We start from the raw sequence: 20,898 nt of genomic DNA on the forward strand, positions 1-20,898 counted from the left end.
AAGGATAGTTCGACAGCCACGCAGCCACCAACGGGATTCACCGCGTTGACCAGGTGAAGGATAAAAATCACGAGAACACCTGCAGATGCAGAAAAAGCATCTGATAAAATTCAACATCCATTTGTGAAAGAAGTCTCAAGGAAGCAGGTATGGAGGGAACATAGCTCACCCTAATAAAGGCCGTGTATGACACCCCACAGCTAGCATCGTCTTCGACGGTGAGAAGCTGGAAGCTGTCCTCTGGGATCGGAAACAAGGCCGAGACGCCCAGACTCACCACTTGTAGTCAACTGGAGGTCCTTCTGGAACAATTGGGCAAGAAAGAGAAGGGCACTGAAATGGAAAGGCAGGGCAAGACCGTCACTATTTGCAGATGCCATGATGCCCTATGCAGAGGACTCTGAAGGCCCTGTAGAAAATCCCGTGAGAGGGGCGCCTGGGTGGCTCAGTCGGTTAAGCGTCCGACTTTGGCTCAGGTCATGATCTCATGGTTCGTGGGTTCGAGCCCCCTGTCAGGCTCTGTGCCGACAGCTCGGAGCCTGGAGCCTGCTTCGGATCCTGTGTCTCCCTCTCTCTCTGCCCCTCCCCCACTTGCGTTCTTGCTCTCTCTCTCAAAAATAAACATTAAATTTTTTTTGAAAGCAGTATCTTGAAGAGATATCCGCACGGCCATGTTCACTGCCACATTATTCACAGCAGCCAAGATATGGAAACGACCTCAGTGTCCACTGATGGATGAGGATATACACAAGACGATCTATTAGCCATATGAAGAATGGAATCTTGCCATTTACAACATGGAGAGACCTTGAGGGCATTATGCTCAGTGAAATACGTCAGAGAAACAAATACTGTGTGATCTCTCCTACACGTGGAATCAAAACCGTCCCGCAAAAACCAAGCTCACAGATACAGAGAACAGATTGGTGGTTGTAAGAGGCAGGGGGTGGGGGTAAGAGAAACGGACAAACTGTGTGTTTTGTGTTTCTGCGTCAGTTTAGCTTGAATTTGAATTTATTTAGTTTAAATAATTTGAGAAAAAAATTTAAAAATGTAGACGGTGCCTTATTCCCAGGTAGGAAGCGCTATTTGAAATTTAGAATGTATTTTGCACGAAGAGTCAGTCGTCAATGGTGTTGAGATTCCCAGGCCGGTTTGCAAAAACCTTTAGCAGTAGAATAGAAAACAGTACTGCCGAAATAGCAATTAGACAAAACAGAATGCAGTCGCGCAGATTAAGATCTTTAGAAGTGATTTGGAGCCCCGCTGGTGAAAACGAAGGATGTTCGATTGCAGGGTTTGTGGGGCGAAAGGCGTGGCAGTTCTGAGGGGGAAGTCTGAACCCTTCAGGGGCTTTCGAGGTGAAGGGGGCTGGTTCCTTAATATCTCTGGTTGCACTTTCCGATTTATGGCTTGACTTTGTTTTGTATGAATATATCATTAACTTTATTCTTCGGTTTCTCAGCAACTATCAAGTTTTTAATTTTCAAAGAGGAAAAGAAAAAGTAAACGGCAAGAAACTGTCTAGATGGGCGCTTTCCTGAAGCACCAAGGTCAGATCACAAGAGGCGGGGAGAGAGGAGTCTCCTTTCCCGAGCTGAGCTCACCACGCGGGACTAGCGAGGCCTCCTGCCTCGCCTGGAGTTTGGCTGGGCCGTGGCTGGCCTCTGGCTTCTAGAAAGTGGCAGAGGCCCCGTAAGCTGTCCCAGGCCTGGCCCTAGAGGCGAGCGAGCTCCCCTGGGTCTCCCACCGGGTCGGCCAGGGCCACGGCAGAGGAGCGGTGCGGGTTGTCGTGTCCCTCTATACAGCGGGTTCTTTTCACTAGATGCGGTCGAGACTTTCTGGCAGTTTGTTACACACCCAGCCACGTTTCTCTTCGGATTTTTTCTGTTCGGGGCTTGTCGGTTTCTTCAAACTATACAATCAGGTCTTTCGTTAAACTCGGGACTTTTTTGAGTGTTACTTGGTCGAGTATTCTTGCCCCGTTCTCCCTCTCCTCTTCCTCTGGGACTCCTGTCCCGTGAAGGTGCGACCCCGGCCGTGGACGTGCAGGCTCAATAGCTCAGAACGACCCCGCCACCCGTGCCAGACTGCACAACGATCGTGATAGCGTGGTGGCTGCACGGTCCCTTCGGGGGGGGGGGGGCGCCGTGGGGACAGCGTGTCCTTCCGTGACGTCCAGCGCCGGCTAGAATCCTGGAGGCCGGGCCCGGGCTCACCTGGAGGCGCCCGGTAGTGAGAGACGGCGAGGGCCTGGCCGGCGCGGCGCCCTACGGGGGCTCCCAGGCGGGCGGAGGTGGAGGCGGAGGGAGAGGGCAGGCAGGGGTCCCCGTGCCCAGACAGCTCCCCCGGGCTGACGCACCAGGGACATGCTGCTGGCCTCTTGTTGGTTGAGGCCGCGAGGCACGTCTGCCCGGGCCCGGCCGCGTCCGGCTTGTGCGTTCCGGCAGGCGGTGACCCTGGTGGCCTTCCACGGCGACCTCTGCTTCGGGGGCGGCAGAGCGCGGCGTCCCGGGCCGGGCCGTAACCTCCTCTGGGAGGTCTCATCCAACCTCACTCCCGGGTCGGGGCCCCATGTGCCCTTCCGGTCCTGGGACTTACCTTTCGGCCAGCGCTTCCTGTCGGGCCGCCTGGGAGTAGGCAGGTGTTTGGGGCGGGTGGCCCGGACACCTGTCCCCAGCAAATGGCCGTGGGATCTTGGCCAGGCCCATCCCTCTGCGCCTCAGTGTCCCGCTCGGTAGCGGGTCGGTAATAACCACACCTGTCCTGGGGACAGTCGCGAGGGTCCAGCGAACTTGCGCGTGACGAGCAGAGGGCGGGTGAGCGCTCACGACTGTTGGCTCCGTGCTCCTCCCCCACCCGTCTCGGGGCTGAAGTCGGGGCTGTCGTCCACACGGCTGCCTGGCCCGGGGCTGTCGCACACGGCGGCTGTGTGCTCGGGGGTAGAGCCCGGGCCCCTCACGGCCCACCCCTGCAGGCGCCTCCATGGGCTGTGAGGGGCCCAGGTGGGTCCAGGGGGCGTGGAGGCTGCGTCCACACACAGGAGAGCAGGTGACACGGCCGAGAAGTCTGATTTAACCCCTGCACAAATATGACAAGTTTTATTTTTCCTAATAAAACAGATTACTTATCATCTGGCAGGAGTTGAAAATTACTCAGTCTAAAAACGTCCGGTGAACAAAGGCTTAATTTCAGCAAACGGTTCTAAATCGAGTGCTTAAGCAAGGCAGCTTTCGCTCCCAACCCGAAAGTTCACCCTCCCGCTTCCACATAAAAGGAGAACTTGCTCCCGAGTGACTCTGCTGGACAGATCACCTCCCCGCGTGGGAGTCACTGCGTCTCCGGGCCTTTCAGGGCTGGGGCGCCCCGCAGGGTGGAGGCTGGGGGTCCCGAAGGCACGAGATGGGCTGTAACTTCCTAGGGGAAAACAAGGAACGCGTGTGTGGGAGACAGAGGTAAAGAGAGAGACAGAGACAAAGAAAGAGAGAGACAGAGGGACAGAGACAAGGAGGGACACTTAAAGAGAGAGACAGGGAGACAGAGAGAGACAGAGACAGAGACAGAAACAGGCAAAGAGAGACAGAGAGACAAAGAGAGAGAGTTAAAGAGAGACAGAGATAGAGAGACAGAAACAGAGACAGAGACAAAGACATATAGTCAGAGACAGAAAGAGAGACAGAGATAAAGATACAGAAGCAGAGACAGACAGAGACAGGCAGAGATAGAGACAGAGAGACAGAGATACTGTGAGATAGACACAAGCAGAGATGCAGAGACAGATACAGAGACAGAGAGACAGACATAGCCAGAGATACAGTGACAGAGATCTACAGAGAGAGACAGACAGAGAGACAGAGACAGAGATCCACAGAGAGACAGGAGGGACGGACAGAGAGACAGAGAGGGAACCATCAGCCTCACTCAAGCTCTACATGAAGGGACCGCCAGGAGGGGCCGCGGAGTTTCGGGCACACGAGCTTTGCTGCTGCCCCTGGAAGGCCTGTGTTGTGTCCTGGGCGCCCGCCGGGGGTGGCGGGGGTGGGCCTGAGTGGTCGTCCCAGCAGCACTTCTGAGGGGCTCCGATTGGGCGTTCAAGGATCCAGGTCCTGGGACTCCCGACAGCCACACGGACCAGAGGGGGCCCGCGATGTAAACCCCGGAAGGCAGGCCGAGAGCAGCACAGGCGGCCCCACAGCGGGCTCCGTTGAGCTGGGGCTTGGGGCGGGCGTCCTCACTGTCCCCTGTGGGGAGGGGCCTCCCGGGAGGACTCGGGATCGGGGCTGGGGCAGGCCTGATGCTAAGTGGGGGTATCAGGCAGGAAAGGTAGGTGCCCGGGGTGGAGGGGGGGCCTGGGAGGGCAGAGCCAGGCCAGCCCGAGACTGAGAGGCAGTGTCCTTGCCCTGTCCCCGAGTGCCGTGGTCGGGTCGGCCGGGGCAAAGCGAAGTTCCCATCGCCTCACAGCCCAGGACCCGCGGCGGGAGGCGGAGGGCGGGGGCGCCTGGTCTCCAGCGGATGACACCCCCGCCCGCTTCCAAACCAGCCCAGGGCTCCCAGTGGTGGCTGCCCCCCACGTGCTGGCCCCGGGGCGTCTCGCTGTGACCTCGCCCCTGCTTCTCTGCTTCTCTCCTCGCGTCAGCTGCCCGCCGGCTGCAGACACGTCCCTGGACTCTTCCTCGCAGGAGGGCAGCGGGCCCGGGGTCCACACGACCGTGAGCTGGCCTTCCGGGCGTGAAGTCCGGGGGGGGGGGGGGGGACGGTCACACAGAGGGCCACCCGCACGCCAGTCGGGGCCCACGCACGTCCTCTGCTGAGGCTAGTGCCGGCTGCCCTGTGCAGTGAGCCCGTGGTCCCTCCCCGAGGAGGCACAGGTGCGGGGAGACGGGCCTGCTTCCGCGGCCCTCGGCTCCGGCCGGCACAACGCGGCAGGACGGACGCTCGGCCGCCCGGTCCGGACTACTGGGAACGGGCCGGCTTTTCTTCTCTCCTTTAGGAAGGCCGTCTGCCCCAGCCGGATGTGCGGGCGCAGCCGCTCAGGCTAGTGGGGCAGGGGAGAGGCTCAGAGACACGCAGCCAGGGTCCCCGCGGGCCCGCCGTCCCCGGCCAGCACTGGACAGGAGGCCGAGCCCGTCCCGCGTGTCGGGGCCTTGCCTCCGTACGGCCGCGGCCCCGCGACGGACCCCACGTTACGCCCGTGGTTGAGTCCAGCCAGCGCGGAATCATGAGAGCGGCAGGGTGGTTGCCTGAAGCCTGGGGTGTTTGTCACACAGCGGGGGATGCTGACGACTGTGCGGTGGGGGAGAGGGGGAGGAGGAGGGAAGGGAAGGGGAGGGGAGGGCGGCTCCAGCGAGGTCCCGGGCATTTACTCCCCACGAGGGACGAGCCCACCTCGTCCTAACGAAGGTGCTTATGAGCCTAGTGTGTGAGAGGCAGTCCCCAGCGTGGCCACAGACGTCCGCACGTCCGGAGAACCTGTGTCTCAACGTGAGGAAACAGAAATCACATCTTTGTGCCGTTTCTCAAGAACAAAATTAAGATTTAAAAATGTGTGTAATTTTGTTAGTTGTATCTACAGAGCAACGATTTGTGTGTGTGTGTGTGTGTGTGTGTCTAATGGTGACCAATTTAGAAGGATCTGTGTGAAGTCCTTCAAGTGACCCATGTCGGAGGGAGACAGGCCGCCCTCGCGTCTGAGTCACATTGCTGTCCGGTCAGAGCACAGAGGCGGGGGCTGCAGGGACCGTCAGGGGCGAGGCCTTGCTTCCTCGCAGTTCTGGGGCCCACGGCAGGGGGGGAGCGTGGGGAGTGTGCGGGACTCACGTACAAGTTCACTCAGGCCCTCGCACCCTTTGCGGGGCGCCCCCTGCAAGGCTCCAGCCCCACCTCCCCGGGCCCCCCTCCCCCACAGGCACCTAGCACGCACCCCAGTTGTGCACGCCCCAACCAGTCCCCTCCAGTTCCAGCTCTGGGTGCCGCGGCTCCCCCACAGCAGGCCGGATCCGCCTTGCCCACCTCCGCTGCAGGGGTGAGCTTGTTTGGGAAAGAAGGGGTGGGGCACAGGTGACAGGGTTTAATGGGGCCACCCTGGCTGCTGACTGGGGAGCAGAGAAAGACGTGCACGATAGCCCCGGCCAGAGGCGGCAGCTTGAACTTGTGGGGGGCTGGGCTCTGGGGGTGGGGGGTGGGAGCGTCTGTGAGCCTGTGGAAAGGGGAAGGTGGGGGGAGGGCCTCCGGACGTTTGGGGCCCTGAGCACGCGGGTGGCTTGTGGGGGGCAGTTTGCAGTCCAGGAGGCCTTGCGGAGGAGGGGACCAGCTGGACGGCCCAGGGTGGCTCCCGCGGGCTGTGCAACCAGAACTCAGACCACACCCGTCCGACACCTACCGTCTGATTATCAGCCCCTAGGGGTTTGGGTTTGGGGACAGGCCTGGATGCAAAGTCTGGGTGAGGAAGTCACATTTGGACTGTGGAGCAGGCACTGGGAGTCACATGGTCCCTGGAGCCCACGTTCTCCGTGGACGTGGTTGGTGCTTCAAAGCAGTTATTTCTGCCTTTAATCTGGTCGCAAGATGGGATCTGAAGCGCTTCACAAAGAGGAACACAGGGCAGGGCGTCAGAGAAGGATCAGAGCAGAGCGGAGGACTTGTGCCCGGACAGCCTCCTGGCCGCGCTCGTGGAGCCCTAGGTTAAGTGTCCCCCCGGAGTCGCGGACCCCCACGCTCCCCCGGGGGGCCTGTTCACCCAGATTCCCACCCCCCACCCCCCCAAGGAGACCCTGACCCAGTAGGCCTTGAGCCCAAACCTCCCATGGCCTTACAGCTGGACAGGGCCCCCCAGTGGCCCCAAGCTTGGGCAGATGGTGAGTCTTGGTGCCCGCACCGCCCGGCCACATCCTCGTGCCTATTCAGGGCTGTTCAGCCTCATATTCAGGCCCGGCAGCCTCTGTTCTTCCCACTTGAGTCCAGTTGTACGTGTCGTACACTGCACAAGGGCCTCTGGTTGAGGGGACAAGTTGGGGCTGAAATCCGGCCCTGGCCTTGTGGGCCCCATGCAGGACGCTGCAGGGTTAGCAGCTGCTGTGAGTAGAGAGATCCTGATGCCCCAAGTGCCCTGGCCTCAGACGCCTCCTCCTCCGGGGGGTCCTGAGACCTGGAACATGATGGGCAAGTCCTCTCCGGGCACAGCTAGCACCGAGGCTGGGCTCGCTCTGAGCACCGTCTGGGGGTACAGAGCGCCGGGGCCAATCCCACCTCCTCCGCCCCTCACTGCGCTCGGCTCTGTGAGGCGGTGTTCCCACGCCGGTCAGGGAAAGAGCTGGCACCTCCACCCTCCCGCCCTGCCCGCCCCAGGGCCTGGGAGGGGACCTCTCTGCCCCGCCTCTCCTGCTGCCCTCTCACACGCACGCACCTGTGCGCACACGTGCACGCACACACAGACGCGCGGATGCGCACAGGCACCCTCCTTGTCTGCTGCCCCGCTGTGCCCACCCCCCTTCCACCTTCCGCGCCGTCGTCCCCCTCCTCCTCCCCCCTCCCTGGTCCTGGGAGCCCCTGGGGTGGGGGTGGGGGGTCTCGGCCCCTCTGGCAGCCTGCAGAACAGGCTCACGGCAGGCCAGGCACCCGGCACCCTGCGTCCCCTCCCGTCCCACACCCCGGACCGGGTTGCTGAGCCCCTGGAGCCACGGAGGGGTCAGGGCTCCCGTGCCTTCCACCGCGTCCCGTGTGATCCTGATCTCGGAATTTGGGGGTTTATCAAAACAACCTGGTTCCTTGCTCAGTACTCTTGAGATTTTCATGGTTTCTCCGTGATCGTGTTTTCCGATAATAACGCACCTTTGAACTTAGGAGACGTAGTTACAGGGACACCGTGGAGCGAGGTGACAGCCGCCGTGGGGGCCTCCAAGGCAAGACTGGGGCGGCACCAGAGCTGCTGGGCCCCGCTGGCTGAGGTGACCCGCCTGGCAGGGACGACGGTGCCATCACGCGTGCCCTGTGTGGGGTGTGTGTCTGTGTGGGGGTGTATGGGATGTGGGTGCCGGGTGTGGGGGGTGTGTGGGTCTATGCGGGGTGCGTGTGGGGGTGTCTGTGTGTGCGCGTGCGTGTGTGCGTGGGGTGTGTGGGTCTACGCAGGGTGTGTACGTGGGGGGGTGTGGCATGTGGGGGGTGTGGGTCTATGCGGGGTGCGGTGGGTGCGGAGCCCCGTCCTCAGGGCCTTCGTGGAAAGGTGGCCTTGACTGCTCACACCCCCACCCCCCTCGCCGACCCCGCCCTCGGCCGGTCCCGGTGTCGGGGTCGAGCACGCAGGGCAGAGGGGGCGCGCCCGCCTCTCCGGCCCCTGCGGGGCGGAGCCGCGCCGTCGGCAGCCCCTGCCTCTGGGTGAACCCCGTTGCTCTCTTCGGGTTCCTCCGGGAAACGACCACAGCCCGCGGGGGCGTCCCCGTCCCCGTCCGTGAGGGAGCCCCCTGGCCCCGACAGCGCACGCTCCGCGGTGCTCCACCGGGGCGGTCACGGGCGGTCACGGCCGGTGCCGGGTGGGCGCCCCGAGCCTGGGGAGCCTGCTGGGGCGGGGGGCGGGGGGCGGCCAGAGCTCCGCGCCGGGTTTTATCGGCGAGCCCGGCGGGCTGACTGCTCAGGGTCTGACCTTTCCGATTGGAGAAGAAAAGGGGAGAGAAAAGGAGAACGTGTGAGGCACACGGAGGCAGGAGTGAGCAGTCTGCGGACTCGATAAACCCAAGTCGAGGCGGGCGGAGGGTCACAGAGGACCGCGCGACCGGGGCGAGGCGGGAGGCGTGGTGGGCGTGACCGAAGGCGTGGTGGGCGTGACCGAAGGCGTGGTGGGCGTGGCCGGCCGGGGCGGCGCGGTAGGCGGGGCCTTACGGAGTGGTGGGCGGGGCCTTCGCGGTGCGGCGGGCGGGGTACGGAGTGGTGGGCGGGGCCCCTGGAGCTCAGTATCCCGCCCGAGCCCCATCCTCCTTCAAGGCCAAATTTTGGCTCCCGCCTTTGCCTTTGATTGATTTCTTTTCTTCTTCTTCTTTTGATTTTTTATGTTTATTTTATTTTTGAGAGACAGTGTGAGTAGGGGAGGGGTAGAGAGAGAGAGAGAGGGAGGCATAGAATCTGAAGCCGGCTCTGAGCTGTCAGCGCGGAGCCCCACGTGGGTCTGGAACAGCTGACGAACAGTGAGATCCTGACCCGAGCGGAAGTTGGCGCCTAACCAGCTGAGCCACCCAGGCGTCCTGCCCCCTTTGGTGGATTTCTTAACTTGCTCAGAGCCTGGGTGGATCCCAAGTGTCGTTGACAGGGTCCCTCTGCAGAGCGCAGGGCCGTCAGCCACGATGCTGGATGAGAAACGGCTGGGTACAGTGGGGCTGGCATCCACCCGACCCGGGCCTCTGTGTGGTTCTCGCCCCAAAGTCGAGTGTGGAGCCCATTTTACAGACGGGGAAGCTGAGGCAGAGCGGGTGAGCATCACGGGCTGAATGCGGGGCCGGGGGTGTGGCTGGGCCCCTGTGGACGCTGCGGGAAGCTGCCGCTCAGCCGCTCCCCTGCCCCAACCTGGATGTGGGGACAGAGGGGCTGCGGGGAGGACACAGAGGCCGTGGCCTTGCCCCGGGGTCCCCCACAAGTGGACGGCGATGGCCGTGTGCCCTGGTGTGGTGCGCAGGAGGGCAAGGAAAGCAAGCCTCAGGATCGTGGCCACGTTCACCCAGAACCCGGTTTGGGGCCTGGGGGCTGACCAAACGGCGCCCGAGGAAGGGAGAGCTGTTTCCAGAGACCTGATCAATCAAGTCATTCCTGTGCTGTGATTATAATTGTGTCAGGACATGACAGAGACACGAGAGGGTGGTTCAGATCTGAACCGGGAGCTGGGCTGTTTGCAAGGGGTCGGCTGGGCCTTGTGGGGCCACAGGCTCTGTCTGTCTAGCCTCGGGGTCCACAGGAGCAGGGCGCTCACAGGTGTCCCTCTGCAGACGGGGGAGTGGGCCTGACCTTCGGCCAGGTCTCGGGCTGGGTGCCATTGGCCGTGGGGATGGTCGGCACCCGAGGGGCAGGACCCCTCTCAGGAAAACCCCATGGCCGGGTGGGCGGACGGCCCTGGATCCTCGGGGAGGCTTTGGGACTGGAGCCCCTGGAGAGGCATCCCTGGGTGGTGCTCAGTGTCACCTGCTTCAGATGGAGTTTAAAGCAAAGGGATCGATCGGTCTCTAGATTCCGGATATTTGTCATCCCAGGAAGTCCTGCCCCCCGTGCACCTGTGAGCATACGGGTGTGTGTGTGTGCGTGCATGACCACATGTAGTAACACACGCGTGTTTGTTGTGGCGCCTGGGTCAGGTGTGACGCAGATGGTGGCAGCTTGTGGCTCTCAGGCCACTACTGCAGGCACGTGAGGGAGGGCAGCATGGCTGTTTTCACCGAGGCCCCAGCCCCACAGGCAGCCCCCCAGAGCGGCCCCAGTTGGGCCTCTGCACCCACTTGGACCCCTGATGGGATGTGGTCATCCGCGGAGGGGGCTCTGGCTCCTGCGGGGCCTGGCGTGAGCCGGCCTCGGGGTCCGTGCCCTACGGGGGGTCAGCCAGGCCCGCAGCACCTGCCACGCAGGCCATGGGCACAGTCTGCATCGTCTCTTGACCCTTTCGACGGCCCCCACCCCACAGGGAGCACGCGGTCCTAAAACAGCAGGACAGCCCCGCACTCGTGGGTCTACTTTTTAAAAAATCCAAACCAGAAGACACGTGTAAGTTGTTCCTTCAAAGTAGACGCCCCAGGAGGGAGAAGAGACAGACTGAGAGACAGCGAGAGCAGGGTGGAGAGCGGGAAGAGGGAGGTGAGGGCCTTGAAAGTGACATTTCAGATGGGCTAGCAGAGCTGGGGGCTCCTTCCTGCCTTCTGTCTCTGCCCACCCCCTCCTGCCTGAGACCCGGGCTGCTTTCAGAGCCAGAAGCAACCCCGGGAGCCCTCAGCGTCCCTGGAGCAGGTGCAGGACGGATTCTGGAAGCTTCCATGCGGCGGAGTGTCTCCACAGATCTGCTGAGCCCTGCAGCGTCCGCGGCCCAGCCCAGCCCACTGTACCCGGCTGTTCCCCAAACCTACCACGGCTGGACGCAAGCAGGTTCTCCCCGAGTGGGGATGGTGCTTGTGGGTGGCTGTGTGGGGAAGCACCTGGGCTGCACTGCACACTCTGAAGGGCTGGGGACCCGCTGCCCTTGTCTACCCCTGCCCAGCCCGGGGCACTGGGCCACTCGTCCCTCCCCGGGCCAGAGCGCCAGGCTGGGAGACGCTGACCCCTGGTCCAGAAAGACAAGGACACTCTTTCCCACCTGCAGCCACTGTAAAAAGCAAGCGACATTCAGCACTTGTCTGAGAAGCAGCTAAGGCCAGTTCCTGAACACATACCCTGAATAGAAGGAACCCGGTCACGGTTTAGGAACAGAGGTATAATCAAATTCTCATTTTCTATTCCAATAAGCATCTTTGAATTAATGCCTATTCCACTAATTAGGAAGGTTTTATTAGCGTTCTACTTGGTTAATAAAGCACACAACACAGACCACGGATAATATCACGGTCATTTCTCCACGGAGGGAACAGGAGAGTGAGCGAGCCAGCTGACAGAGTGGAGGGCACGCTAACCAGCCCTTTACAAGTATGGAGGGAACGGTCTGGGAAAAACACAGCCTCCTCTGTGGGCCCTGTTCGCACCACCCAAACCTTGGGCCCCAGCTGGTGCAGGCGGGCCTGGTTTGGGGCGCAGCACTGGGACCCGCGCGTCCACCTGGGACACGGGAGGCCGATACCCCTGCCCCGACGCCCGGGCGCTGTGCTCGGGGCTCCGGGGCCTCGGCCGAGGACAGGCGCGGTGGCGGGCGGACTCGGTGTCAGTGGACAGGGCTGTGCTGGTCTCCGTGACCCTGGGGGCTTCAGAGGAAGATGCAAAAGTGTCTCAGCGCTGACCCGTCCCAGCCACCTGGGGTCGGGGCTAAGTGGGTCCGAGTAAGGGCGGTTGCAGCTGGCCCTGGGAAGGGGGGCGGGGGGGGTGAGGGCGGGGCTGGGGCAGCGCGGAGCGTGGCAGGAGGGGCCGGGCTGGAACCCCAGAACCCTCACATTCCCAGGACTTTACCAGAAGGTGTGTGTGAGCACACGCGTGTGTATTTCCAAGGGAGCATGATGAACAGAGTTCCAACACACGGAGATTTACTGTGTCGCTGTTACGAGCCGTTGTGTGTTTCCCGAATTTAATCAGGTTCTAGAATTGCATGCGGAAGGTGGCACTTTCGTTTTCTTTCTGTGAGATTACATCTAACAGTTTTCATTAAAAAAAAAAAATAAACCCCGTGGTCTCAAGCGACCATTTCATAAAAACGCATCCCGAATCACTTGGCGGTGAAGCCCTCAGTGTTGACAAGTGGCGTTAGGACCACCCAGACACGGTCTCAGGAGGCCACTGGGGGAGGGGTGGGCACCCCGGTGGGTGAATTCAGAGCCTCCTGGAAGGTGGGGCCTTCCCTCGCCCCTCACTGCGCCCTGCCCGCCTCGCCCCTCACTGTGAGGGAACCCTCCCAGATGTTCTCTTTAGTGCACATCGGGCCCTGCAAACCTGGTGTGGAATTCTGGGAAGGGCCCCCGCCTGCTCTCGGCAACCTGCGTGCCCTCACGTCCGGAGCCGGAGCGAGGGAGGTGGCTCCCTCCTCCCCAAATAAAGACCATTCAAATGTGAAATCAAAAGTTTAATCTGACACCGTTAAATATATTTATATATCTCGCATGGAGGATTTCTCTTGAAACATAAGAATTAGAAATCACAAGTAGGTATATGCTTCCTATATTCAGATAAATTGGTTTCTATTCATTATTGGGATTCCGGACAGGCAAACACATCACGGATCTACTGCAGTGGACGACAGGACGGGACCACGTACAGACACAACGGTGTTGGCGTCTTCCTCCCCAGCCAGAGGCCGCTCTCCCAGCGCGACCGTTTCTGGGATGCAGTGTCCATTGGGACGGGAAGGGCGGTGTGCATGAAGCAGGGCGGGGGGCGCTCACAGCGAATCCTAGATGGAGCCCAACAGTGTGGCGCTGTCTGCGCCCCTTCTTGGATTCCATCGTTCCGAGTTCAGCGAGATGAGCCCCGTTTCCGGGGGCGCGCGGTGGCAGACCTCACGGTCAAGTGCCATTCCGGCAAGCCCGGATCGCCTCTGGACGCCCGTGTGTGTCACACGAGGCTCCGACCTAGGCGACGGGGGAGGGGGGTGCTTACAACTGGGGGGCCTGCGGCCAGCACTGCCACGTTGCTCCCTGCTGCTACGAGCTCACGCAGATTAAAATGCCCGTCTCCCCGCAAGTCCTTCTAGGAACGGGTGCTCAGGTGCTCTCCGGATGCGGCAGGGCCCGGGACATCCCCTGAGAGGGGGGAACAGGTGCCTGCTGGGGGGCTAGAGCGCTCCTCGGGGACCGGGAGCTTGGGACCTGCCAGACTGTTCCCAGATTCCGGCTGTCCCGGGGGAGAGCGCTCTTCAGCTGCACCTGCTGTTGCGACGTGTGAATCCGTATTTTGAAGTTAAAAGTGTGGCTCCCCAGGCGGGAAAGCGGTTGCCCCTGGGGGTGGGTGGTAGAGATGGGCCGTGGACCTTGGGGTTGGGGGGGGCGTCAAGCAGCCCGGGTGGGAACGGAACCGAGATGCGGTGACAATTTTCTTAGTATTTGCCCCACAGCTGCTGAACGTTAGTAACTGTTGCTCTGACTCCCGAAGAAGCCGGTGGCTCCTCTGGGTGAGCAGCGTCTCAGAGACAAATGCCACGTGTGTCTGCCGTGCCTGGTGCCCTGCCCGCGTCGTCTGGGCCCCCTCCCTGCGGAGCCGGCCGCCCTCCAGACTCACAGGTCACGAGCCAGCCCTCAGAGGCCGTGCGGAGTGCGAAGCCTGCTGCGTCGTTAGGACGACGCTGTTTGCAATTAAGAATGTGAATGTGTGCTTCAAGGAAAAGGGTTTTCTTTCAGGAAAGTGAAACCGGATAAAGTGATTGCCCCCTGTCATCGCAGGATTCCACCGATCTCTCCTTACTGTGATTTGGTTGAACGAAAACGCGCATTTTAACCGGTAAACTGCACCGACCAGGCAGTTGTGTCATTCCGGGTGCGGGCGCCTCCCGGCCCGGGGCCCCCCCGCCCCGCGGCTCACTGCGGGAGGGCCCTGAGGATGGCGTTGACCTCCTCCGCCACGGCCGTCAGCGCAAACTCGAACTGGCCCTGGAAGGACAAAAGCGGGGGAAGCCGTGAGTGGGGCCGCTCTCCTCTGGACTCCAGCCCTTAGCTCTGGTGTTATTCTGCAGAAAGGTCGCATATGGGCACAGAAAGGTGAGGTGTGTGGGATGCTGATGCCGGCTTCGGCTTCCCGGCCTCGATCGCCGCACGGTGCTTACGGAAGGTGCTGGCGGGGGGAGCCGAGTGAGGGCACACGGGAATTTCTATTTCTGCAAGCGTTCTGCAGCTCTGAAACAATGTCAGAATTTCAGATAAACAAACCCCTAGGAAAACAGTGTGCTGTGACTGATAAGGCCTCTTCACGCTGATCATATGAGGGTCTCGTCACATTCCCGGGGGCCACGGAGGGACGGGGGCCGAGCGTGCATGGTGCTGGCACCTGGGTGGAGGTCCCCGGCTGGGGCAGGTGCCGCTGGGGGGCGGGGGGCACGGCCGGGGCAGTTCGGGAGTCTTTACGAGGCTTCTGGTTCCGTGTAGGATAGGTTTGTGGTTCTGTAGGAGAATTAAGCTACATTTGCCTCAGTGCTCGGGGTTGACTTTGGCCATGAAGAACCAGCCAGGTGGCCCTGTTGAGGTATTTTAAGAAATCCTCCAGCTCACAATGTGTTCAGCCTAGTCTTACGGCCGCGTGGCTTCTCGGTTCTCCCCAGAGCGCTTGGGATTTAGAGCCTCCCCCCCACCCAGCTCAGACCTTGTGTCACGTTTGAGTTCCACAGTAACATTCAGACAGAACAGGGGCTTGGGGACTTCTGGCACTTTCTGGGGGAAACAGCGGGACCCCAGGAGGCAGGGGAAACTCCCTGCAGTCCCGGAACCGTCACCCCAAGGCACAGAGCACACTCCTCTGGGCCTTGGGCCACCTCCATTTCATGAGTGCCGTTTACAACTTCAAGTCCTCTTGGGTGCAAAGAAGCAGTTTTGCAAGGGCATCTTTTACGGACTTTGGGTCTTTGGTGGAGGCTCGTAGCCTCTGAGAGTGAGGACGACCTTGGCAAAGAGGAGATTCTGTACTTGGTGACTTCAGTGCTCTCACGGAACAGGCGTGGGAGCTCCTGCTGCTGCTGGACACGGGTGTCTCCGAGCGCCAACGGAACGGACCGTCGGCTTCGCCGCACTTCCAGCTCGGGAGCAGCCCTGTCTTTCCGCCTTTTGCTGCAGACGTGGCCTTTTCAGTAAGTATGCAAATCAGCCACGCTGAGGCGCTGGAGGACCCCAGCGCACCCGGGGGACATCTGACGACCACACAACAGAGCCGTGGTTCTGAGGGCCGGAAGCAGGGGAGTCTGGCAGAATGTTTAGTGAATCTAGAACATTCTCCTGCAAGGGTGCTGGGGTTTATCATTGACATCTTTTTATAAAAATGTGATGTTCTCCCCTTTCCCTGCATCTGGTGCATGGAGGGCTCCAAACACCGGAGGTCCGCCTGCCTCGTTTTCTGTTGAGATTCGGGCGGTTGCTGGGACCCCGACCGACCTCCTGGGAGGGACCCCTGTCCCGCCTGGGACCTGCCTGGGAGACGTCCAGTCCCCTTCCCCTCTGCCCTCGCTCGGAAACAACCGCGGAAAGACGCCCGAGGGCTGGCCCACAGTACCTTTGTCTGGACCATGCCCGGTCTCTGGTCCCTCAAGTGCTCCAGGGTCGCGGCGATATCAATCTCCTTAGCGCCTGCAAGAAACAACGAACACGAATCGGGCTGAGTTCAGACACGAGATGAGCCGCGCTCCGCGGTCACTCTCCCGCATCGGGCCCTTCGGGCTCAGAGGCCAATTGAAAATGATTACCACTCATCCCTCAGCAGGCCTGGCAGGCAGCTGCGATTTCGGTGCTCAGAGAAAAATAAGGCAAGGGGGTGTTCATTAGCATTGATTCAAGAAAGCCGGGCTAAAACATTGCTGTCAGAAGCCCAGAAAGATACTTGCAACAGCCACATCACTATTAGAAACTGAAATGTGATTTTCGTGTGGGGCATTTTAAAGAATGTTTTAGAAATAGAAAGTATATAAGCTTTAATTTCAATCGCATAGGATCTTTTTTATTTCACGTAACGAAAGATTAGACTAATAGATCCCATCCATCCGAATATTGGCTTTTAAATGTGGAGCTCCCAGCGAGGGTTCCAAACGGCGAGAAAAGGCAGAGACGGCCCTGGCTGTATTCACTGGCCGGGCTTTCGCGGAGAGGCGCCTCCCCACAGACAGCATCTGTCTCGAGCCAGGTGATCCGGGCTTCACAAAAATAATACCATTGGAGTTTGAAATTTTGACCTTATTGTTGTTGTTTTTTGATGTTTATTTATTTTTGAGAGAGAGAGACAGAGCATGAACAGGGGAGGGGCAGAGAGAGAGGGAGACACAGAATCTGAAGCAGCTCCAGGCTCCGAGCCGTCAGCACAGAGCCCGACTCGGGGCTCGAACTCATGAACCGAAAGATCATGACCTGAGCCGAAGTCGGACGCTCAACCGACTGAGCCACCCAGGCGCCCGACATTATTGTTAATTCAACATGTATTTTTGTTTTTCTACTTCTAGTAGATAGAGAACAGTGCCGGCTCTCAGGCCCGCAAGCTTCTTACAGTTTAAGAAGCATTTTACACAAATGCAAACCGTGGGCAGGGGAGCAGCCGTCACCTCCCAGGTGGTCTCGGACCCACGCGCCGAACCCCAAGCAGGTGCGATGTTGCCAGCAGCACCTCGTCACCAGGGCCCCCCCCGCGCAACAGCTCATGCCCGGTCGCACGGAGCAGGTGGCCACGACCGTCGGCAGCCAGATGGCATCAGGCGGATGGGCCGAGAGGCCCCGCGTCCCCAGGCCCTTCTCTGTCTGCAACCCCCAAGTGTGCCCATCAGTCCCCTGAGGCACAGAGCCAGGAGAACGAGTTTGAAAGCTTCTAAGATTGTTAGAACGTTTCAAGTCCTGTGGTTCTGTGGCTTACGGACAGCGGGTGCGATGGGCATCGAGGGAGAAAGATGGGCAGGGGAGGGGCTGGGAGGAAACACGCCCAAAGCAAACGTAGCTGCACAGAGGGGAGCAGCAGGAAGTACGGACAACCTGGCTGCATGTCCCCCAGACCAGGAGCCCGGGGGCTGGGGGCACCGCTCGGCCGGCACTGAGGCCGGCCGTATCCGTGACCCCAGTCTCCCCTTCCCTGTCCTCGAGCAGACACGACAGGAATGTTCACATCTCTCTCTCTCTCTCTCTGTTTTTAATGTTTATGTACTTTTGAGAGAGAGAGAGAGAGAAAGAGAGAGTGGGGGAGGGGCAGAGAGTGAGGGAGACACAGAATCCGAAGCAGGCCTCAGGCTCCAAGCTGTCAGCGCAGGACCCGACTCGGGACTCGAACCCATGAACCGTGAGATCATGACCTGAGCTGAAGTCGGATGCTTATCGGACTGAGCCACCCAGGTGCCCCATCATCTCTAGGGCTGTAGGGACAGCGCTGGGCGCGTCGGGAGCTCCTAGTCAATGCGGCCGCCTTACGGGAACCAAGCTGCCAGGTAAGGACCGTCCTATTGGGACACTGTGAGCTCCCCCAAGTCTTAAATCAGGGCCTTTATAGGAAGGGGAAGAAATTCCCCTTCTGGACCAGCCAGACGTCCCCCAGGGAGCTCGGCAGTCGGGTCCACTGAGAAACCCACTCAAGGACAAGACAGGGGTCAAGTTCTGGGCGTGCTGGTCAGCTGGCCTTGAGGGTTATAGTTTTTGGAAGCCGATGAGGCCACAATAAACAGTCTTGGTTTAAAGGGAATCCATGAGTCTGAGACCCTCTGAAACAAAGGAGGAGTCTGCCCTGCTACCGAAAGGGGGGAAGGAGGAGAGAGGAAGTGGGGGGGGGGCCCGGCCACGGCCACGGTGTGTGGTGGCTCCCGGTCGCCGAGGATCCAAGAGCCGCTGCCTCTCGTCGCCTCCCCACTGGAGCGCCCTGCCCTCAGGGCCCGCTCGCGAGTCACAGGGACAGCCGTGCACAGAAACTGGCTTCTTCAAGAAACAAGCTTGCCCTCAGAAGGTTAAACCCGATGCAGAGGGCGAGTGAGGGGGAGACGAATGTGTCCCGCCCCACGCGTGGCACTTCGTTCTCCGGCCGGGCGGGTCAGCAGCAGAGCCCGGTGCTCAGGGCTGTGCCGGGATGGGTCCCACAGGTGCGGCCCCAGCCCGGGCACTCGCTGTGTTCCCCTTCCCCAGTCCGGGGCTCCCTGCCGGTGTGGATGGGGTCTCAGGCTGGCACAGAGCGCTGGGGTGCCCTGCGGGGCCCGGCCACGTCGTAATTCACAGGAGCCACGGCACTCCAGACGCGCGTGAATGGTGCTTCGCAGATCCCGGGCGCTCCCGGGAGAGAAGTACTTCTGCTCGGCGATATCCCACGCTGGCCTCCAGGCTCGCGCAGGGCCCCTACCTTCTGCGACCACTCGCCTTCTGACCACGGGTCCTGGATTTCAGAAGCATCCGGTGCGAGGGGCAGATCCTTCCGAAATGAAATCCCAGGGCTTCGTGTAGGATCCAGACTTAGATAAAAAGTGTCTTTTTAGGGCACTTTCTTTTAGTCCTTCAGGCTGGTTGGAAAACCTCTTTCAACAGCTGTTTTATTCTGAGGCTGTATGGAGGCCGTCCCTGCCTGGAAGCCACCGGCACGGGCTGGGGACACGCGACGTGGCCCGGTGCTGCCTCTGGTCGCACGTGCGGCCCTCCCTCCTGGGTGGCTGTCCCGAGCCTGCAGGATCCTTGGATGGATGTACGAATAAACTCTCTAGTTTTATTACATCGTGACGCCCTCTGGACCACTGTTCGTGAGAGAACGTGAGAGAACATGGCTGTCCCCGGAGGGGTTCGAGATGAGGAACCAGCCAGGGACTGGCTCAGGAGCCCACTTTTCCTGGAGCCAGAGTTGGACAGTGAGGAAATCAAACCGATACTTAAAAACGTCCAGAACGAAATTTAGGCAACTGATGGATTTATTAAGTAAAGCCAGCTGGGTGGTGCGGACGTCCCCTCGCTTGTTAGGATAAGACCATTAGTTGTTGGCAACGTGAGCAAAGGGAGAAGCTTGCAGAACTCATGTCCGTGGTCTGTCCTGAGCAGTGGAGACACAAAGGGACTCGGCGGGAGGAGCCGCCACACCCTGTCCAGTGGCTCCCACGTGCAGTGGGGCCTCGCGGTGCACGGAACCCAGAATCTGCATTTATAAACAGATCCGTGAGGGTCAGAGGGTGGAGAGGGTGTGTGGGTCCTTCGCTACTTTATGAAAGGCTTTACTGGAGGCTAAGAGATTTATTTAAATCCTCCCAAATCAGGGAAGCTCCCTCTAGTGCATTGAAAAGGGGACCCTCTGGTTATTTAAAAATTTTTTTTTTCAACATTTATTTATTTTTGGGACAGAGAGAGACAGAGCATGAACGGGGGAGGGGCAGAGAGAGAGGGAGACACAGAATCGGAAACAGGCTCCAGGCTCTGAGCCATCAGCCCAGAGCCTGACGCGGGGCTCGAGCTCACGGACCGCGAGATTGTGACCTGGCTGAAGTCGGACGCTCTACCGACGGAGCCACCCAGGCGCCCTTCAGCTAACTCCATTTTTAAGACAGGAAAGGTTTTCTAGCTCTAGATAAAAGGCGTTAACCATTAACCATTTTATTGAAGTATGGAAACTGATTTTTGCAGGGAAGGAATCAACCTGAGGTTAAAGGAAACCAAGTTCGTGGCGGGGTGCTTTGCTCTCTCCTGGCGTTTGCTCCCTGGTCCAGGGGGTCGTGTGGCCCGCCCACTTGTGCCAGCGTCAGGTGCACACACCTGGGCACAGGCCGAGCTGTGTCCACACACAGCTTTCGGCCCCCTGCGACCTAGTGAGGCCGGATACACGTGAATCAGTTTTGCTACAGAGTTTTTACCCAGAAGGCTTGCAACCTGCCGGGGTCCAGTGTGTTTTCTTCCAGGTAAAAGAGACAATGTGCGTCAAGTGTGCAAGGGGGAAAAACTGTTACTTTGCTTCCGCTCCAGGGGGATCTGAGCAAAGGAGCCAAGGGGTGAGATGCTGCCCCGGGAGAGCAGAGCTCCTGGTGAGGTGGGGTGGGGGGCCCGGGGTGGGGGTTGGGGGTGAGGCGGGGTGGGGGGCCGGGGTGGGGGTGGCAGGTGAGGAGGGGTGGGGGGGTGACATAGGGGTGGGGGGTGAGGTGGGGGTGGAGTGGGGGTTGGGGGTGAGGTGGGGGTGGGGGGGCCGGGGTGAGGCGGGGGTGGGAGTCGGGGTGGGGGGTGGGGGTGAGGCAGAGGTGGGGGGGCCAGGGTTGGGGGTGGGGGTGAGGTGGGGATGGGTGCCGGGGTGGGGGTGGCAGGCGAGGAGGGGTGGGGGGGGTGAGGTGGGGGGTGATGTAGGGGTGGGGGGGGTGGTGAAAATCGGGGAGGATTTCTGCTGACCTTGGAGGGGAATTGCCAGATCAAAGGAGCCGAATCTGCATCCCGTTCACTTGAGAATCAAGTATGCCAGAACCCACCCCCAAAATATTTTTCATGTTCTTTTATTTCTATTTAGTTTTGTGTTTGAGAAAGAGAGAGAGAGCGAGCGAGCACAAGCCGGGTATGGGCAGAGAGAGAGGGAGACACAGAATCTGAAGCAGGCTCCAGGCTCCGAGCTGTCAGCACAGAGCCCCATGCGGGGCTC

At 60.2% G+C, this 20,898-nt stretch overlaps 1 protein-coding gene across 1 annotated transcript in view; it reads right to left on the minus strand.

The window, feature by feature from the left end:
* Window positions 1-12,750: 12,750 nt before the first annotated feature.
* The window catches only part of PTPRN2 (protein tyrosine phosphatase receptor type N2), an 805,972-nt gene continuing 797,824 nt past the window's right edge, over window positions 12,751-20,898 (minus strand). Inside the window, exons 22-23 of the mRNA XM_047850353.1 lie at window positions 15,847-15,920; window positions 12,751-14,240 (exon numbers count right to left, since the gene is read on the minus strand). Coding sequence (XP_047706309.1) covers window positions 14,169-14,240; window positions 15,847-15,920 — 146 coding nt within the window. The 3' untranslated portion in view covers window positions 12,751-14,168. The remainder of the gene's footprint in view (window positions 14,241-15,846; window positions 15,921-20,898) is intronic.

The sequence above is a fragment of the Prionailurus viverrinus genome, chromosome A2 (genome assembly GCF_022837055.1).
Source record: "Prionailurus viverrinus isolate Anna chromosome A2, UM_Priviv_1.0, whole genome shotgun sequence".
In the NCBI taxonomy this organism is placed as follows: Eukaryota; Metazoa; Chordata; class Mammalia; order Carnivora; family Felidae; genus Prionailurus; species Prionailurus viverrinus.